The sequence below is a fragment of the Aphis gossypii genome, chromosome 1 (genome assembly GCF_020184175.1).
Source record: "Aphis gossypii isolate Hap1 chromosome 1, ASM2018417v2, whole genome shotgun sequence".
In the NCBI taxonomy this organism is placed as follows: Eukaryota; Metazoa; Arthropoda; class Insecta; order Hemiptera; family Aphididae; genus Aphis; species Aphis gossypii.
The window spans coordinates 85,947,237-85,966,617 of record NC_065530.1 but is presented as its reverse complement, the minus strand read 5'-3'; the positions used below and the strand labels follow the sequence as shown (position 1 = coordinate 85,966,617).

The window sequence follows — 19,381 nt, the reverse complement described above, 5'->3', positions numbered from 1 at the left end:
TTTCAAACAGTTTTACTAAATTATGTCATGGAAAATGTACATGATGTTTTAAAACAAATTTATACTTTCAAGTTTCAACATGAAGTATTATAATAAAAAGCGACCCGGTAATTTGCTACAAAATGTATAAGTATGGTACCGCAAAATTAATATTCCATATTTGTATACATTACTAATGATACTTACATTTGAACTACAGTTATTCTGTACCTATTGAATTGGTACAATACAATCAGTCTACACGGATATTGTATATTTTAACAAAACCAGATTATTATAATTAAGCATGGTTATAACTTATAAACATTATCAAAAGGAAATAAAATATATAATGTCACATTACACTAATGGGTTTACTGTAAACAAATACACAATTAATATAAAAACTTTAACTACGTAAAAGTCTAAAGTATTATAATAATATTCAGTTAATAAATAAATATAAATGTTAATAAAAAAAACAAGTTAATTGTTAATATAAACACGGCCGAAACTCAATACCTAGAAACATTAAGCTAATTGATATTAAAATACAATTTTCAAATGGGCTTATTCAGAACACTCAACTAGGACAAAAAAAAAATGTCATAAATAGATTCAAAATAGGACACTCGTGTCATATCCACTCATACTTAATCAGCAAGAAACCGAAACTGTTGTGTGATACATGCAAAATACCACTTACAATTTAATCTACAATTATCCATTGGTTATATTATATTGGTGTATTTTATATTCAAATTCCTGATTTTTTTTTTTTAATTGAATATTTAAAATACAAGTTGGACTAAATAAATTGAATATTATATCTATCTTATATATGAGTATCAGCAGCAAATAAGTGTTATGTATATAGTTTATAAATATAAATATTAAATATATACATTATGTGCATACACTATATGATATTTCATTTCTGAAATGTTGCTAAGTGCAGTATAAAGTTTCTAAAGGTTTTAAATGATGTCCACTATTTCAAGACCAATGATTTATACGATAAAATATAATAAATAATCATTTTCAATAAAACAAACTAATGAATGCATGTCAGTCATATGTGTATACATTATAACGTATCATAATGATTTATGTGCAATTTTCCTGAAAAAAAATAAATCGTTTGTTCGTATCAATGTTGACCATTTTAAAACAATAGTTTTAAACAAATAAAACCATCCAATATATAAGCTTCAAAACTCGTTCCATTTAGGACACTACGAAAATTACCATGGACACATTCAGGACGTTGTGGCTCTTTATGGGACTGCTTGCAGTCGGGTAAGAACACAATATCATAGTAGGCATCATAAAATTAAAATTTATTGTGCATCTATTAGTTACCTACCTAATAATAATAAAGTAAAAATATGTTTTCAAAATAATTTCGTAAAATTGAGATAAATTATACCATTGTATTATTATTTGTATAATTTAATGTATTATAATGATAGATACTTTGATCACTTAGAAATTGATTTTTTTTTTTTTTATCAACTTAGATTTGGAGGTTGAGTAATATCGTCTCGTTTTCTAACAAATACAAAGATTGACGATTCATATTATTGTGTTAATGAGTATACTTTGTTATATTATGTTTAATAAAGTTAATATTATCTATTTTCACTAGTAAATAAATACTTTTTAATTATAAATATAATACATAATATACATTGTATAATGTATATACAAAGTTTTATTATAATGTGTAAACATAATTTTATATTACCTAGTATGTTTGATAATGTAATAATATTTTTTATTATAATTATTAGTTTAATTAAATGAGTTTCTTAAGTTATTCTTTGAGTACTAAAAATATAATCTAATATTTTTAGACTTAGATATTTATTTTTATTTCCTGAAAAATATTAAAACTCGATATTTTATAGCATTGAATCGATTGAGATACATTTAATGGTTAAGAAATTTGCGGTCAGGGCTTAAATTCTTATTATATTTATATTATTTCGCATGAATTTTTTAGTGAAAATATAGTATAATTATAAACTCTGCCAAGTAAGCATTAAATATTTTTCAAAACAATATCTTAAATAAACCTACCGACATTTTTAATATTTATTTATTGCAATACCTTCTTGAAGTCTTTGTGATATACCTTTAAATATATAGTTTTGTTTTTAGACTATTTATATCATTATAAAAAATAAAATTTCGAGATGTATTAAATAAATATTGTATGGTTTATTTCAAATTATGCTTGGTATGCTTCTAATTCACACACATTTAAACATTTGAGCATTTTTAATATTTATGAATTTCTTTTAAAAAAATATTGGTATTATGTAATTAATATCTTAATGTCTTTATACATTAAATAGGAAATGTACTCGTATTTACATGTATCATCAATTAGATTCTATTTTTTAATTACCATAAAGTCAATAAAATGAGGCATTTAAAAATATATTGTTTTATAACATATATAACTATTATATTAAATTAAAATTGTTTTTGAATATTCTTATTATTTCTAATTTTCATATTAAATATCAATGATATAATGTATATCACATTATTAAAGAATTACTAAATATTTAAATGTTATGACTCTTTAAAATATAACTAATATATTATGTATTTTATTTGATTTAAGCTTGGAAAATGGTGTTCATTCACTTAATTTATTTGGTAAAAATGAACGTATGGCAAAGAGCGGATCAGAAAATAAATTAGTTCACAGTGTTACAACTACTCGTTCCGTGGTAGTTGAAAAAAAATCTACTGTTTTCAAGAAAAAATGTTGGTCAGATTTAATAGAAGATAAAAAATTGGGTATAAACACATTGGAAATATGTCAGAATTACGGTTATAACGTAGAAGGATTATACGTCGTACCAGAATTTTTGAGACTCCTAAATTCATTAAACCGGGAACAATGTAATATAGCTTCTAGAATCACTTATCCTAAAGATTACAGCCTGTCTATCAAGAACAATGACGTGTTTGATGTTATCATAGTGGGTTGTGGAGCTTCTGGATCGGTTTTGGCTGCTAAGCTTAGCGACGAGAAAAATTTGAACGTTTTGCTATTGGAGGCTGGTGGTGTACCACTCATGCAATCTGAGATACCAGGACTTTGGGCCAATTCGATTAGTTCCGTGATGGATTGGAATTTTACCGCAAAAGCAGACGCCACATTTGGTCAGAGCTTGGAAAACAAATGTGTCCATGTTATTCGAGGAAAAACCTTAGGAGGAACAACGGCTTTGAATACAATGTTGTATGATCGAGGAATAGAATCAGACTATACTAAATTTGAAATAGCTGGTTTAACCAAATGGAGTTGGGAAGATGTTTTGAAGTACTATAAACGTTCAGAAGACTGTAAGTTTGAAAAAATCACCACACATGAAACAGTAAGTAGATCACATAGCGTAGGTGGTCAACTATGTGTAGATTCATTCCGTAACACGAGAACTGTTCAAATCAGACAAGTATATACTAAGGCGTTAAACGCAGTCAACTATGACACATTAGACTTTTTCGATGTGAAAAACCATCAAGGTTTCGTTTCATCTATCGCGATCGTTAAAAATGGTTTACGTGTGAACGCAGCAAAAGCCTTTTTGAAAAATGCTAACAAAAAATACAATTTAAAAATATCAGCTAATTCGTTAGTCAAAAAAATAATATTTGAAGGTGAAAAAGCTGTAGGCGTAGAATTTGAAAATTCAGTTGGAGAACTAATTCAAGTTAAGAGTAAGAAATACGTTGTATTAAGTGCTGGTCCAATAGGATCTCCCCAACTACTCATGGAGTCGGGTGTTGGACCAAAGGCTCTACTTGATTCATTGAAAATTCCAGTGGTCGTAGAGAATGATAACGTTGGTTTAAATTTACAAGCGCATCCAACTTTCTTAGGTATAGTAGTTAAATTTGAAATGCAGCCGGTCAAGTCATATTCTATCAGTGAAATGGTCTTTGAATACTTAATGAAGCATACTGGACCATTGGCTACAATAGGATTGTGCAGTTTTACTGGTTTTATAGATATTGATGGCAATGGTATTCCAGATATTCAAATCTTATTTTATTACTATTCTCAGGATGATACTGTATTCATGCCTTCACAATTGGACGCTTTTAACTTTAACGACAACATCACGGAACAAATAATTGACCTTAACGAAGATAACGATATTAAACTTATCGGTATTTCACTACTTCGTCCAAAGAATACTGGTAAAGTGACTATAAACAAGACCTGTGATGGCGACGAGTATGAACCAGTTATAGAATTTGGTTCTTTGGATGACGAGGATGTTGAAACTTTAGTAAAAGCTATTCATTGGGTAAAAAATCTTGTAGAATCTGAAGCATTCAAACAATACGGTCCAACAATTGTTCCTTTAAAAATCGAGGGTTGCCCAGAACCGAACGTTGACAGCGATGAATATTGGAAATGTGTTATCAAACATTTAACAATAATGAATATTCAAATGGTTGGCACATCCTCCATGGCAACAGACTCTTCGAAAGGCGTTGTAGATGAAGACCTTAATGTCTTTGGTACCGAAAACTTGATGGTTGCAGATTCTTCTGCACTTCCAATAATGTTTAGTGCTGAAAGTTGTGCTTCATCTATTATGGTCGGAGAGAAAGCTGCTGATATCATAAAAGAAAAATTGGGATGTAATGACGATGAAGATGAAGAAAACAAAGAATCTGATGATTATACTGCATAAAATTTTATTCCTTAATAATATATATTTTTAAGTTAAATGAGAGAACTTGATTCCTAATGAGTGTTCTAATACATGTTAATAAAATGCAATTAATTATACAGTGAAAATATTAAATATCATATTATGGCATATATATTTCCTGAAACACGTTTTTCTTCATAAGATTTTTTAAGTACCGTGATACCATGATTACGATCGTCATATTTTTAAGTGACCTAGACATTTTTAAATATCTAAAATTTATAAAGTAAATATTAAATACCTATATAACATTTAATCGATCAAGTCTTAAATAATATAGAAAAAAAAATGCAAAACTAACGGTTAAATATTAAATAATAAGAAATACTTATTAAATAATTCAATCATAATAATTCATTCATTAAAATTTATCTAAATTTTGTCTGCAATGATAATTGTTTTAATTTCAAAAACTTTGATTCAGAATTACAAACTATGCGAATAATGATTTATTATTTAAAAGTGATAGTTATAGGTAAGGAAACAGAAACTCCATTAACTCATCACTTTGATAATTGGTAAGTTGCGCTAAATTCATTGGAAGTCAAAAGTGTCTCAAAAGCTATATAGGTTGTATTTTAAATTATTTGTCGTTAAAATAATAATAAAACATTAATATTTAACCCAAATAAAAACTATAGGACATAGGTAGGTATTAAAACTAATTTAAATTAGAAAAAATTACAGAAATATTATTCGACTTTAAAGTAGGAAAAAACAACAATTGTATCAACGATAATTCCAAGTAAAATATAATAATTTAAGGGTTAATCTATGTTTATTGGAGATGACGTCAAGTAAATTGCTGTACGCGATTATAATCCATCCGTGCGTTCATCTTTTATGTAGCATCAAACCAACCGTTTCAAAATGAGACTTCCCTCTGTTCATTAAGCTCTTCTGCTCGTACACGCAAATTTAATTATTACAGACTGACGACTGTGGAAGATTCTGGTTCGAGTAAAACTGTCCAATTTCAGGGAAAAAACACGTAGTAACTGTCAAGGATTCTATAAGGGGTTACGCATATAGTAAGAATGGCTCCGCTATTTTATTTTCTTCTTATTTTTCTCATTCTTATACTTAGGTACTATTTATTTACAACAATCTGAAATTATTATATTTTATTTCAATAAAACTAGTCGGATATTATACTCTCGGGCGAAATAACGAGTGAAATGCAATTTGTGTAATGGATTGCGAACACAATATAAGCTTTTATATTCTTTTGAAGTATTTTTTATAATAATAAAGAAAAAAACATAAATATGTATAACATACATACAAAAAAAAATAAACCATTAACTATTTTGCGTTGATAATGTTGAATAGATAATAGTTTGAACAAAAAGAAAAATATTCTTACTATATACACTGCAACAAATATGTATAGAATATACTACATAGTGTTTTAAAATGAATTCGACCAATAATTTTTCATATGACTGTATTTAGGTCACGATATAGGTACTTATAAGTTATAACATCTGATAGAAATGTATTTTCCCGAAGATATGAATTGATTTATTGTAACAAAAACAACAGTATTAAATTGTTCTCTTTGTCAATTTATTAACTACCTATTATTATTTTTATTACTATATTATCATTATCAGACACACAAACGGTCCACATATGTGATAAATAGTTAAGCCAATTATTATTTTTTGGTACATATTATACATATTGTACTACTCTGTGGTTAGTGAACTGATTTACATATACATATTATATAGTAGCAATAAAGAAAAGTCGTGATTTTAGACATTTTCAAAATATTTTAAAATAAAAAACTTTATAAACTTTGTACTTTTTATCAGTTTTTAATGAACATTAGAATAGTTTCTTCAAAGTGAAAGTTATAAATATGTTTTAATTATGAGCGTTATTTGTTTGATGTAAATAATTGTACCGAAGAAAACAAAAATAACAATAATAATTAATCATAGACGTATATTCGTATAGATAGTAATTATAAACATACATGACCATTACTAAGCAGTAAATTATATAGTCAAGTATATATTTAGATTGGTCACTTGCAAGAGCATTATACCTATAAATTGAAGGGTTTAGAGTTGCGGTGCTATACTTAGATTTATACGTTATTTCTATGCTGTACGTGCTGGTGTAATCCTCGATTTTGGTTAAGTCAAAATTACTCGGATAAGATCGATCTTACCCTATTTCAGACTTTACCCATAGGAAATGTAATAAAAGGTTAATCTGTATTACATTATTATCGGGGTAAACATAACATTAACCATAAGAGGTTTTGATTAAGTAAGACGGTAGATAAGGGATGGCAACACCGGTGTATATAATTATTATTACATCTACGCTGTTTATAATAATTATGTAGTATAGGTAAGTGCAATTTATAAATTATACTGCTGAAACATTTGGCACGAATAAATAGTTCTAAATTACTATTTAAGTATAAGTAAGTGTATCATCTATTTGAATGCACTAAATTATGTTCATGTTTCGCAGCAGGAAAATGTAGTTATAATTATAATACCTAACGCATAGAACATGGGTGAAATATTTTTATCTTTTTTTTTTTTTTTTAGAATTATTGTTAAATTGTTATAAAACTCTCTAACTGATTTATAAACAACTATCCATGGACGTCCGAGTATAATATTAGTAATAATTTTGAAAGAAATAATACTGATTAAAATTTTTACAACATTGTTCAAGTTCGTAATCAATGATGACAACATAAGTCATTACACATTTAACTCTGATTATTGAATATTTCACTAATTAAAAAATCTGCCATTAACATACGCTATCATGATATTATTTAGTTTTATAATTGATCAATTTCATTTATTTTGAATTTTTATTCTTGAAATACTAGCAATACTTAATTAATACTTCATTGATCAACGAACAGTACTGAAAATAAATATAGTTGTAAATATATTTTATGATGTTGGAAAATTAAAATAATAATATTTACTCAGAACCATTTATTAATTAATATAAATACATATCTACATATTTTGATTCATTTTACAACGAATTTTCACCAACAGATATATTTGTATCATATAAAATAGGTAGTTGTATATTGATCAATAATTCATTCAAAAGTACGATGTATGCGGTATGCATACCTATTAATTATAAATATTCAAGTACTTAAAATATGTATTCATAATAAACGAATTGATTTTTTTTAGATTCTGAACGGAGAGATAAATTTATTGATTTTTTTTTAATGGTGTGTGGTTTTTTTTGTCTGTGCATTTTTGACAGTTTTGATCTTCAACTTTTATATTAGTTTAAAATTGCAAATTTGATCCATTATAGTTAACTATAGTTATTACTTTGTGGTAGAAGTAAATTTAATTAAATATTCCACATATTTAGTCGATCTTATAGCAGTTTCAAAAAATTAAAAATAAAGGTAGAGATTTTTTTTATACGTGTTTTATATAAAATATTAAAAATTGTATTTATTTATTAAATATTTCTAAAAACCACAAAAATGTTGAATTTTTATAGGTTAAAATAATACTTAATCATATTATCATGACGAACATTGTATTATTTGTATTAAATAGTCTAATTAATTATTGAATAAAAAAATATATTATCTACCTATAAAAAATGATACAACATAATATCTGCAGATTGTAGGGTAAAATAAAAACAAGAATTCATAAACGACCTTTGAAAAAATGACAAATAATGAATACATGAATTGGTCATATAAAATTAAAATTATGTATAACTTTCTTTCTTATAAATTACATCGTTTTTATTTTGTTTGAACTTTAGCCAAATAAATTTTGGGTTTTAAATAGCATTTAGAAGTTACCTTCATTTAATTGAATTCAAAAATATTCAATAATTTAAATTAAGTTATAAATTTGATTTTTTTTCTCGAGTTTCATATATTATCACATACAGTATATACGAGTATATTATAATATATACATATATAAATATAAGTCATATATTATGTCGGTTTACATTTATTATACACAAGTCGTCTAAAATGTATAATGCAAAGAATATTTTATCATAAAAATAGTGAAGTTAGCAATCCTCACGTTTTAACCTTTATTTTTTTTTTCATTTCGCCCATGACTATTTATGGGGACATTTCGATTTCGTTGGTCACACGCTCGTATAATAAGCGTTTAAAGATGGCGACCTTTCAATAAAAAAAATAATAAATAAATAAATAATAATAATAAATAAAAATCCACAGAGAGAAAAAAAATAGCTTCGAAAAGCTATAAAAACCATTCGGTACGCTGGGCCAATAATCGACGCCTCCATTAGAAAACCTAAATATGACAAAAAAAACTCATAAAAATAAAAACTCAAAAAACATATTTTATAGACAACAAAAATCGTTTGGTATACGTCGTTTCCAAAATAAATAATATCAATTGTACATAATAATATAGTATTGTTATTTTTACGGAGCAGACTAAAAATTACAAAGTAATACCTGAAGAGAACGAGCCATCAAAACCATTTCTTCGGAAGGAATCATGATTACCTACGCGTGTTCCAGTTATGGGAAAATTTCTAGTATTTATGCTTGGATACAATATATTATGCAATCGCGTCAAGATGTCATCGTTTTTTTGATTTATAACGGCATTTTTAAATGTATTTTATATTTTTTTTTCATGTAATAACGTTATTTATTTACCAGAACACGGTGTATACTGTATATGAATATAACCTGCAGCAGTGCAGCGTGTATAAGCTTAATAAAATATGAATTTATCGTAGTTCAAATATCAAATGGCACAGAAAACCGAAATTATTGAAGTTACTTCAATATTATCATACTTCAATGAATTATGATAATATTACATCATCTAAATTTTGTATATTTGTTATTGTACTTACTTGTAATACGATAATTAGATGATCAATTTTTCATTGATATAATAATTTATTGTCTGCAAAAATTTTAAGTAAATTATATTTTAATCATTGTATTGAATCATTTATGCCGATTCGATCATAAGATTTTTTTTTATCATACGTAGTACATTTTAGAGTTTTGTTTAGATAATTTCTTATAAAACTATAATAATAAATATTTTATTAGCATTTTTAGTCAAGTTCAAGTGAATATTTTAATAAATGCATATTTCGAATAAAATAAAATTCATTAAGTTATAAACAATTAACTCTATAATTTTTCAATAGGTACAGTTTATGATATAAACTAAGCGATAATATTATACAATTCAACATTTTGCGATTGATAAATCATATCATATTAATTTAGTATTTTTAAATTGATTGATACAAAATAAACTTTGTTGTTTTGAGTATGATTCATAAAATTCACTATACTAACTACACAGTCATTATATTATTAAAAACGTTCAAAATTTCAAATTTTTAAATTATTTTTCTCAGTTTTCATAAGTTATACTTATATCTACTCATATTAATTTATAATTTGAGTTTTATAATTTATTATAATACTGTTAGGTTAATAATGTGCTGTATTAAGTATATTAAATTTTAGATTCTGAACGAAGTGATGAATGTATTGATTTTACAATGGTGTGTGTTTTTTTGTTTTTGTGTCTGTGTACAGCATAACTAGTCGAAATAATGCTCCAATTTCAAACTATGGGGGTGGTTTCCGATGTAAAAGTGAATATCCTTGGTGCATTATAGAGGTAAAAAGTTAACATTTTCCAACAGTTTTCAAAAAAATCGAGAAAAACAAAAAAAAAATGACGGCAAAACGGCAATTTTTACGCAAAACCAGTTTTCGACCAAATCGATTTTTTTTTATGGTTGTAATTCAAAAACTAATCACTGAAAATACTTGAAATTTTCACCAAATATTAATGTCAGTGATATCCGTATATAGTTAAATTTTCAAAAAATTTTGACTTTTTTTGAGTTATTTATAGACCACTGAAATTTTCGATTTTTTTTAGAAATTTTTTTTAAAGTGTCGATAAAAAATTTTTGGATGACCAAAAAGTTTTGAAAATTTAATACAAGGTTCCTTATGAGTTGTTTTTATTGTAACTAAAAAAAATTAAAAATCGTTAGTTACAATTTTTTTTTATAAGAGTTTATAGTTCAAATTTTTACGAAATCTGTCGAAAACGCGAAAATTTGCAAGTAATTTTGAAGTTGAAAAATCATAAAATTTTTTTCTTTTATAACTAAGTTTTGAAAATTTGGTACAAGGTTCTCCATAAATTTTTCTTCAAATATCTGTAAAAAAAAACTCTACCGGATTCAGACAAAAAAATTTTATGAGTGTTTGAAATTTAAATTTTTACAAAAACCGCGTTAAATAACAGTTTATCCTCAAACGATTTTAAATATTTGTTATTATTCAAAAAGTATAAGTCGCAGATACTTGAAAATTTTACCAGTTATTAAGATTCGCGTTTTCTTTACGTGCATTAATTTTCAAAATATTTTGACTTTTTTTGAGCTATTTATAGAGAACTGAAATTTTCAATTTTTCTGAAAATTGTTTTTTTATGTGTCGATAAAATCTTTTTGGCCCTATCAAAATACTTGAAAATTTAATGCAAAGTTCCTCATAAGTTATATTTATAGTAATTAAAAAATTATAAGAATACATAGGCACAATTTTTTTTTATTAGCATTTGAAGTTCAAATATTGACAAAAATTCGTCAAAACTATGAATACTTGTAAATTATTTTGTAGGTTTATTTCATAAAAATTTTTGTATAAGTAGCTAAGAGTTGAAAATTTAATACAAGGTTTTTCATAAGTTTAGCTTACAATTATTTTAAAAGAACTTAAATTTTGTTGTATTCAGGCCATTAAAACATAAAACACCTTTTTCACCAACCACTATAAATTATATCCTAGGCTGACAAATCATCTTCGTTCAGAATCGTTTTTCGTATACAATGATAACTATCATTGGATTCAAATTTAACACTCCTATAATATATAATAATGATCCATACGGCATCTAATGTACAGCAGAGCGGTACTCACTTGCCCGCTTTTTGTTATTATTTGTATTTTTCTCATCGTTTAAATAATTGATTATAACTTATAAGTTTCGATATTTATAAGTGTTAGGTACATATACTTACAATCAGTTAAGTTTCTAACAATAAATCTAATAATTTCAAGTTTAAAAAATCTCTTCGATGAACCATCATATTGACGAAGATTTAAGTGAAACCAGACTATATAATACATAAGTAGCACATTATTTTATGTATATATAATAGATTGATCACAATATATAAGGTAACATTAATTTTTTCGATGGAATAACATTAAATTTAATTCGTAGTTTTTACATTGCATAATGGACTTAATACAACACTTTTTTTGAAAAATTCAAATTCTTAACTTTTTATTTATATTTATAAACGACAAAATAAAATAATTTTGAATTTTAATTGCCATTTTTGAGTTTAATTTTGAAGTACATTATTTTTTTAAAAACTACTGTGACTTGTAAAGTAGTTTCATCAATCTTAAAAGTTGATTGATTTCAAGCTAGTTAAAACATCAATAAATCATATTAAATTACCATCATATTTAGTTAAATTAGAATTTTAAAGTTTATAGTTATACATTAAAAGTAATTAATTTATTATAAAATTATAGGTACATTGACTGTTAAAACGATTAACAAATACATAAAGTAAATCGACATTTCAACTCGTTCTTACTTAGTCAATTTTTCAAAAAAAAAATAAAACAAATTTTAAAGCAATTGCTTAAAAACATAATATTATTCAAATGGTATATTCAAAATATGGCAGAGAGGAAGCATTTTTTTTTTTAGTTAATAATTAGAATTAATCAAAAAGAAGTGTATATTTTTGTATATAAGTGTATATATTTCTATTCTTTGCATAGTTACTTAACCCAAATCAAATTCAAGTTTACCTGGAAAAAATATTTAGTGTTACCTTAAATCATGCCAATATAGAATGCTGTATTTCAATGTATTTGTATCTACCTATATAATATAATCAAATTAAATTTGAATACATTAAATCTTCCATAATATACAACTGCAGTGGTGTCAAAGTCCCAACTGTGAAAATCCATCATTGCAGGTATCCCGTTTCGCGGAATAAATTCGTTCCTTTTTATTTTTAAATTTGTTTTAGATAACAATAAAAAAAACAAAATATATTAAAATATATTTGGAATTACCGATTTTTGATATTATGTATACTTTGTCCGATTAGGTGTAGCTAATATTTGGTGACAAATCTAGTATATGCTGCAGCAGCGTATCGTGTTCGAAATTGTAATTTTAATCGGTTGTTTTTTCTCTCATTTTGTAATACGTTGACTGTGTACACAAATATACGGTTCTCAGGTGTGAGATATTAATAATCCCTCGCTGTACGTGTGTATGTGCTTGTGCGTATGTGTATGTACTGGTTTGTTGTTTTTTGTGTCTGTAAACGACTTTAAACTCACGTTCGCTGTTCTTGGACTTACATTGTTTCTATTCTGCTGAGCCGTTAAACGTGAACATAATAATAATAACAAAATCTATTAGATATACAGCAATTGTTGTTTTTCGTCTTTGCCATTTTTTAGCATCGGTTAAAATTAAGTCAAATTACTACAATATATAATGTATACTATAATATTATTATATGTAATACTTTTAATTATTATTAATATAATTTACTGATTCTACGTATACCGAATACAGAGCGTTTCAAAGTCTTTGTCCCCGTCAATGAATTATTTAGTTAATTTTTTTAACTTGTGTTCTTATTAACGACATCCTTACTGTACGAAGATTTTCAAAAACTACTACTCTAATTAATGATCCTCAATTATTATCATTTAAAGGTATGTATAACATTTTTTTTTCTTTGTTCAACCAAAATTCGGTAGACATTTTGAGACGGAAAATCTATAGAATTTTAATATAGGTAATTAAGTAGATATTTTCTTTAAAAATGTATAGCTACACGTTAACTATGTACGTTTCAAAGCTTGGGAAAGATCCGGGTTGAATGGGAGTATAGAATATCTAATTGACCGGCTCGTGTGTGCGCGCGATAAAACGTCCTATATGCATTTATATTTTATATGTGAAATATAATATATTATATTATATAGATAAATTATACTCGATATACATAACATATAATATATTATCATAAATAATGAGTATATGTGGGATACGGGCAAACGTATCGCTACACACGGACGACCCTTCCGGCTTCCGGGAGACAAATGTTTCCAATCCGTCGTTCGATCGTTTTCCGCAAAATAGATTTTATATAGGTATGATTGTTAGCCGTGATCAGCAGCCGGGACGCGCAACGGTAGTTAAAAAACTTAAAAACGCTTATTGCGTAACCCCGCTCCTACCGCGGTATAGGATATATAATAGGTATTATTTATGTGTGTGTGTGCGTGCGTGTGTGTATAATTATAATTTTCGTTATTTTTTCCTTCTCTTTCTCTTTCTCCTTCACCTCTGTCCACTACTTCAGCAAGCATGTTTATTTATTTATTTATTTTTGTTTTTTTTTTTTATCGCTTTTCGTGTTCAGACAAAAATCAATATATACGGTTTCGTTCTGAACGGTTTATTTATAAATATATGACATAAATAATAATAATAAACGCCGACGACTGGCGATCAGAAGCAGGCGGTTTCGCGGTCGTCGATTTTACTAGGTAGGTACAATATACGGTGCAGCTATATAGGTATTATATGTCCAATTTTTCGCTTTCACTATCGAAAAATGTGTGACCGATACACATTCACCGCCCGAAATGCGACTTTCCCGTTTGCCATACAATATAATAGTATAATGTATTATTATTATCATTACCGTTCTCCTGCGCAGCACACGCGGTGCGCGTGCAGGCGGCGGTACCTCTCCGTACCTATGCACGCTGCAGCACACGATGACCTTTGAGCACCGGCCGATCGACTATACAGTATACCTACATTGTTATATAGTACTGAACTTTTGACATTTCACCATTTCGTTTCGCCCCCAATTTTTACGACGCAATTCCGTCCTATACGTTTATCATTATTTTTCTTTTATCCACCCGACGCGATTTACCGCGGTTCTGATATAATACAATATTGTACGCGCAATGCATATTTATGTATGAAGTCACGTTCGGAGTTTTGAACATTTTTCCAAAAGTATTTTCTTCGTAAACATTTTCAAAAAATTAATTTTATCTTTTTTTATGTATTTTTTATTTTCGTTTTTGATAATTAATTCTACAACAAAATATGATTGTAATATTATGTCAATAGTTGGAAACAAAAATAAAACCGTTTATAAATCATGATATTTTATAAAATATAATTAATATACTAGGTATATTATACAGTAAAAACTAAATTACCCGATTACACTTGGGTGTTAGATTGGTTAGATAGCGCCACGGATGTGTAACCTAGTTTTCTAGGAAAGGATTGGGTCGATTTATAATATATAGATTATAATATAAACGTATAATTTAAATTTTGTATATCAATTAGATATGTAATCAATAATTAATTATAGTTTTAAACAATTAAATTAACTTAGTAATTTATAATAATATAATATAATATACACATAAAATGTATGTATATTTTTTGTCTAAAATATCTTAAATAAATTCCAAATTATTTAGTTATAACAAGAAACATATAAGAACTAATAATTTATACGCCCGGTAATTTTTAATCTTAACGAAATTAACAAATTATATTTAACATTGTTGTATAAAAAAAAAAAATTAATCTTTATTTAATAACGTCCATAAACATGAATATTTTTCACTTTCAACATCGTAATATTTTTGTTTTCTTGACTTTTATTATTCATGGTTACTAGGTTATAACAGTATAATACACATCACATTATACTCCCAATAATACACTTATTAAATATAATTATTACATAATTATCATTTATCGCTGTATTAAATATCAATACATAGTACATACATACATGCGTTTAAATGTAAACGGGGTTTTTTTTTCAAAAGAATATTTAAAAAAAAAAAAACTTATTATATTGTGAAAAATCCTAAATAAAATACCGTCCTATGCATCCTAATTGAAAAATATATATATAATAGGGGTATGCTAAAATATATGAAAATGTAATTGAGGTACTCGGTCGTCCCCAAGTCAAGCACTTTATATAAATACCATATTACCGTGGTTATCTATACTTTAATCTTTTTTGATAGATAGTGACAAAAAAAAAATGTACAAAAAACATTTTCTAAATTACAATACCCACCCAAAAAAATATATTGTTTTTTCCTTGAAAATCTACTCAAATTTGCATCTCTAATTATATATATATGCTTTTAATGAAATAGATACACAACCTCACTATGATACTATATTAATATTAGCTCTATTATAATTTATAATATGTTAAATCATTGATTAAATTAACTGAGTATACCACATATAAATTGTACAAAAGCAATACATATCAAAACATTATGCCTGCATGCAAAACACTAATAATAATTGTCGGTTCGTATAATAATATGTTATTATATGTATTCAAATCGTTTGTCTTTTCAAAAAACTGATGTTGCGTGATAATTACGCAACGATTGCCAATATTTAGTTTATACAAAAAAATAACTCAGTGACTATTATAATATACTCTGCAGACTAAATAATTAATTTTGTCAAATTGGTTTTTTTTATTTAAAGTATATTATTACGTTCAAATTAAATCAAATATTTTATTGATCTGTAAATGATATTATTTTATCGTTTACCACATAATATTTGACTATCATTTTGCAAAATGACATTTATGTTAATTATGATTCATGACGAATATTATAATAGTATTTTATGACAAGAAAAATTAGAAATCATTATTTATTTTTATGAAAAGTTTTCATTTTTAATAATTATATCCTATATGGCTATATTGAGCATAGAAAGAGACAGAAAGATATAATTTTTTGTATTAAAACATAGAATGTATAATGAACCTATTAGTAGTCCGAGTATTAAAATAATTGCAAAACATAATTTAAGGACGTGTTTAAAGTGTGTGTTTAGGACATAAATGCAAGCGCACTTTAATGGTTTTAAAGGAATTAACTTCCAGAACATATTTATTACTAACGAGCTTTGGCTAAGTATATTTAGTTACCCCATATGGGACCACAATTCGGCTCCTTCTGATGGCTATTTCTGTTTAAAATCGTGTTTATTTTTGATAACTTCACCCAATATGTATTACTAAATCTTGTATACTTGTATGTTTAGAATAACAACACAAACATTAACTAGGTACTCAATGATTATACGTGTTAAATATTTTACTATTGCCCATTTAGATAATAATATGTACATTAGTATTACCTAAAAAATTATAATAAATATAATATGAATAACACTAACGGATATTAACTTCAGTCTTCAGTTCATAATAAACCTGGTTGAAAAAAGGAAATTACGATTCAATGGAATAAAATGGAATACCTATCATAAATATACATAGCAAGTCCTATTTGATTTTATCGTAATGTTATACGCTATTTCTACTAAATTATACGGAAAAATATTATTGTTTATTATTATCGTTACACAATATAAAGATTATTTAATGAGACTAATATCCACAGACTTGCGCAGAGTTTCTAGTTGGAGCAACAAATATTTTTAGAAGCACATTTTTTATAAAAAAAAGGGCCATACATGACCATTTAGTTAGCATTTTAAAATTTTTGAAGACATTTTTTAAAAGAAAAAATTTAACTTATGACCTTTATTTATATCTTGTATACAATATAACATTCTCTCCTTAAATTAAAAAATAATTTAAAAGCTTTTGCTACATACCTATCCAAAATAACATAATTTTATATCTATATATATTATATCATATTCTATACAAATAAAATAATAAATATTTATATGGAATCACTATAGAGTTATTAAACAATAGTTAAATTATTTAATAATAATTTTGATAAATTCAAATTTTAACATAAATAATAGAATAATATGTTAAAAAATAAAAATAAATAAATTAATGAGTAAATCAAAATTATTATGAACTATATACTATAAAGAGAGTATAGAATACCATATAAAATTAATAATGCATTATTCTTCATAAGACAAACTGACGTTTACTTGGAATTAAGTGTTAAGCACACTCTGCTACATTACTTGTGCTCACGCCTATGGTAATAACTAATAAATAATAATGTATATGTATATGTTAAAAAAGTTAGTTTTTTATGAGAGCAATTTAATAAAGTTTAATCGTTATAAGTATTTAATGGTATTTAATGATATTTATACATAGTAAATTGTTTTCTTTGAACAATACGTAAAAAGAAAAAAAATATTATATTATACATTTTTAAAAACCGAGTAAATGGTAACTGTGTTTGCACAAGTTACGTCTCGCTAAAACAGTAACAAAATTAAGTACATAGCATTTAAACTTTGGATAAATATAAAATAACGTATATATTGTTCATTAATTATTAATAATTAAATACATAATAAAATAAAACACAATATAAAATAAAAATAAAAAGTGTAATAATAAATGCATCATTTAAAACAAAAATGTTAAATGAAATCAATTATTATAAGACGATAAGAGTCTAAGCTTATAATGGCACGGAGATCATTGAGATGACGAGGAATTTCAAAATAACACAGTCATTATTTTATTGTCATTGAAAGGGTGAAAATTTATAATCAGATTGATGTTTCATTCCTTTAGTATTATATAATATTAAAGATTTATATGACTGCACTGCAAGTATTTTGAGATACAAATGAAAACGTATTATAGTAGGTACTTCTAGTATCTATCATGTGTTATAACAATTGATGTTCATAATCATAGCGCGTCGCCACCATTAACCACCTAATTTAGTTATTTGAAATTCAGTGTTGGTTCTGAAATGTATGAAAATAATTTTAAACATGTTAAATCCAATTTACATAATAATTATTTGATATTACAGTTATCCCTATGAGAACTCAACTTTCAATTAATATAGATAATTTAATTAATACATTAATACATATATATATATTTATATATATACATAAACCTGTACAGATATTCGCCATTTATTTTTATGTTTATAATACCAAGAATAATTAATGTAAAGTTAAAATTACTTATTTATTTATTTATTTTTTTTTAGCAAAGATAATACAAAGAAAGACTTTTTTTAATTTTAATTAATATTATCGTTAAAATATGTTGTTTCTTTAAAAAAATAAAATATAAATTCATCATATTTTATTTAAATTTTTTATATCAGAAATGCAATAATCAAGAAATAAAAATCCAGTCAATTTTTTTTTCGTATTTCTCGTAATGTTATTTCATTTCCAATTCAGAATTTTATTAAAAAGTACTGAACCGGCTAAATATTAAAAACTTTTGCACAGATTATATAAATGAAAATATTTTTTTCCTTTTTTTATAAGGTGTTGTAAGCTTAGTGGTATAGGTGGTACCCAATATTTAATAATATAGTATATTTCTATAAAATTAATTATTATTAAGAAGCAACTCAAAAAAGAAGTACACATCAAAATAAAGGATATTTTTTTATCATTGAGCATAATATAATAATAAAATTAATGTATTGATGTACCTATGATAAAAAACTTATCTTTTTT

The 19,381-nt window shown here is 25.5% G+C and overlaps 1 protein-coding gene across 1 annotated transcript; it reads left to right on the top strand.

The window, feature by feature from the left end:
- The first annotated feature begins 1,201 nt into the window (after window positions 1–1,201).
- Window positions 1,202–4,841, top strand: LOC114131861 (ecdysone oxidase-like). Its single transcript, XM_027997209.1, has 2 exons — window positions 1,202–1,278; window positions 2,615–4,841. Exons 1-2 carry the CDS (start codon window positions 1,229–1,231, stop codon window positions 4,704–4,706), a joined length of 2,142 nt encoding a protein of 713 aa, XP_027853010.1. The 5' UTR covers window positions 1,202–1,228; the 3' UTR covers window positions 4,707–4,841.
- Window positions 4,842–19,381: the final 14,540 nt, after the last annotated feature.

Bases quoted from the DNA above. Each gene is read 5' to 3' on its own strand.
- LOC114131861 (XM_027997209.1), top strand. From the start codon at position 1,229: ATGGACACATTCAGGACGTTGTGGCTCTTTATGGGACTGCTTGCAGTC. The intron at 1,279-2,614 runs GTAAGAACACAA...ATTTGATTTAAG, and splicing joins ATGGGACTGCTTGCAGTCGG to CTTGGAAAATGGTGTTCATT.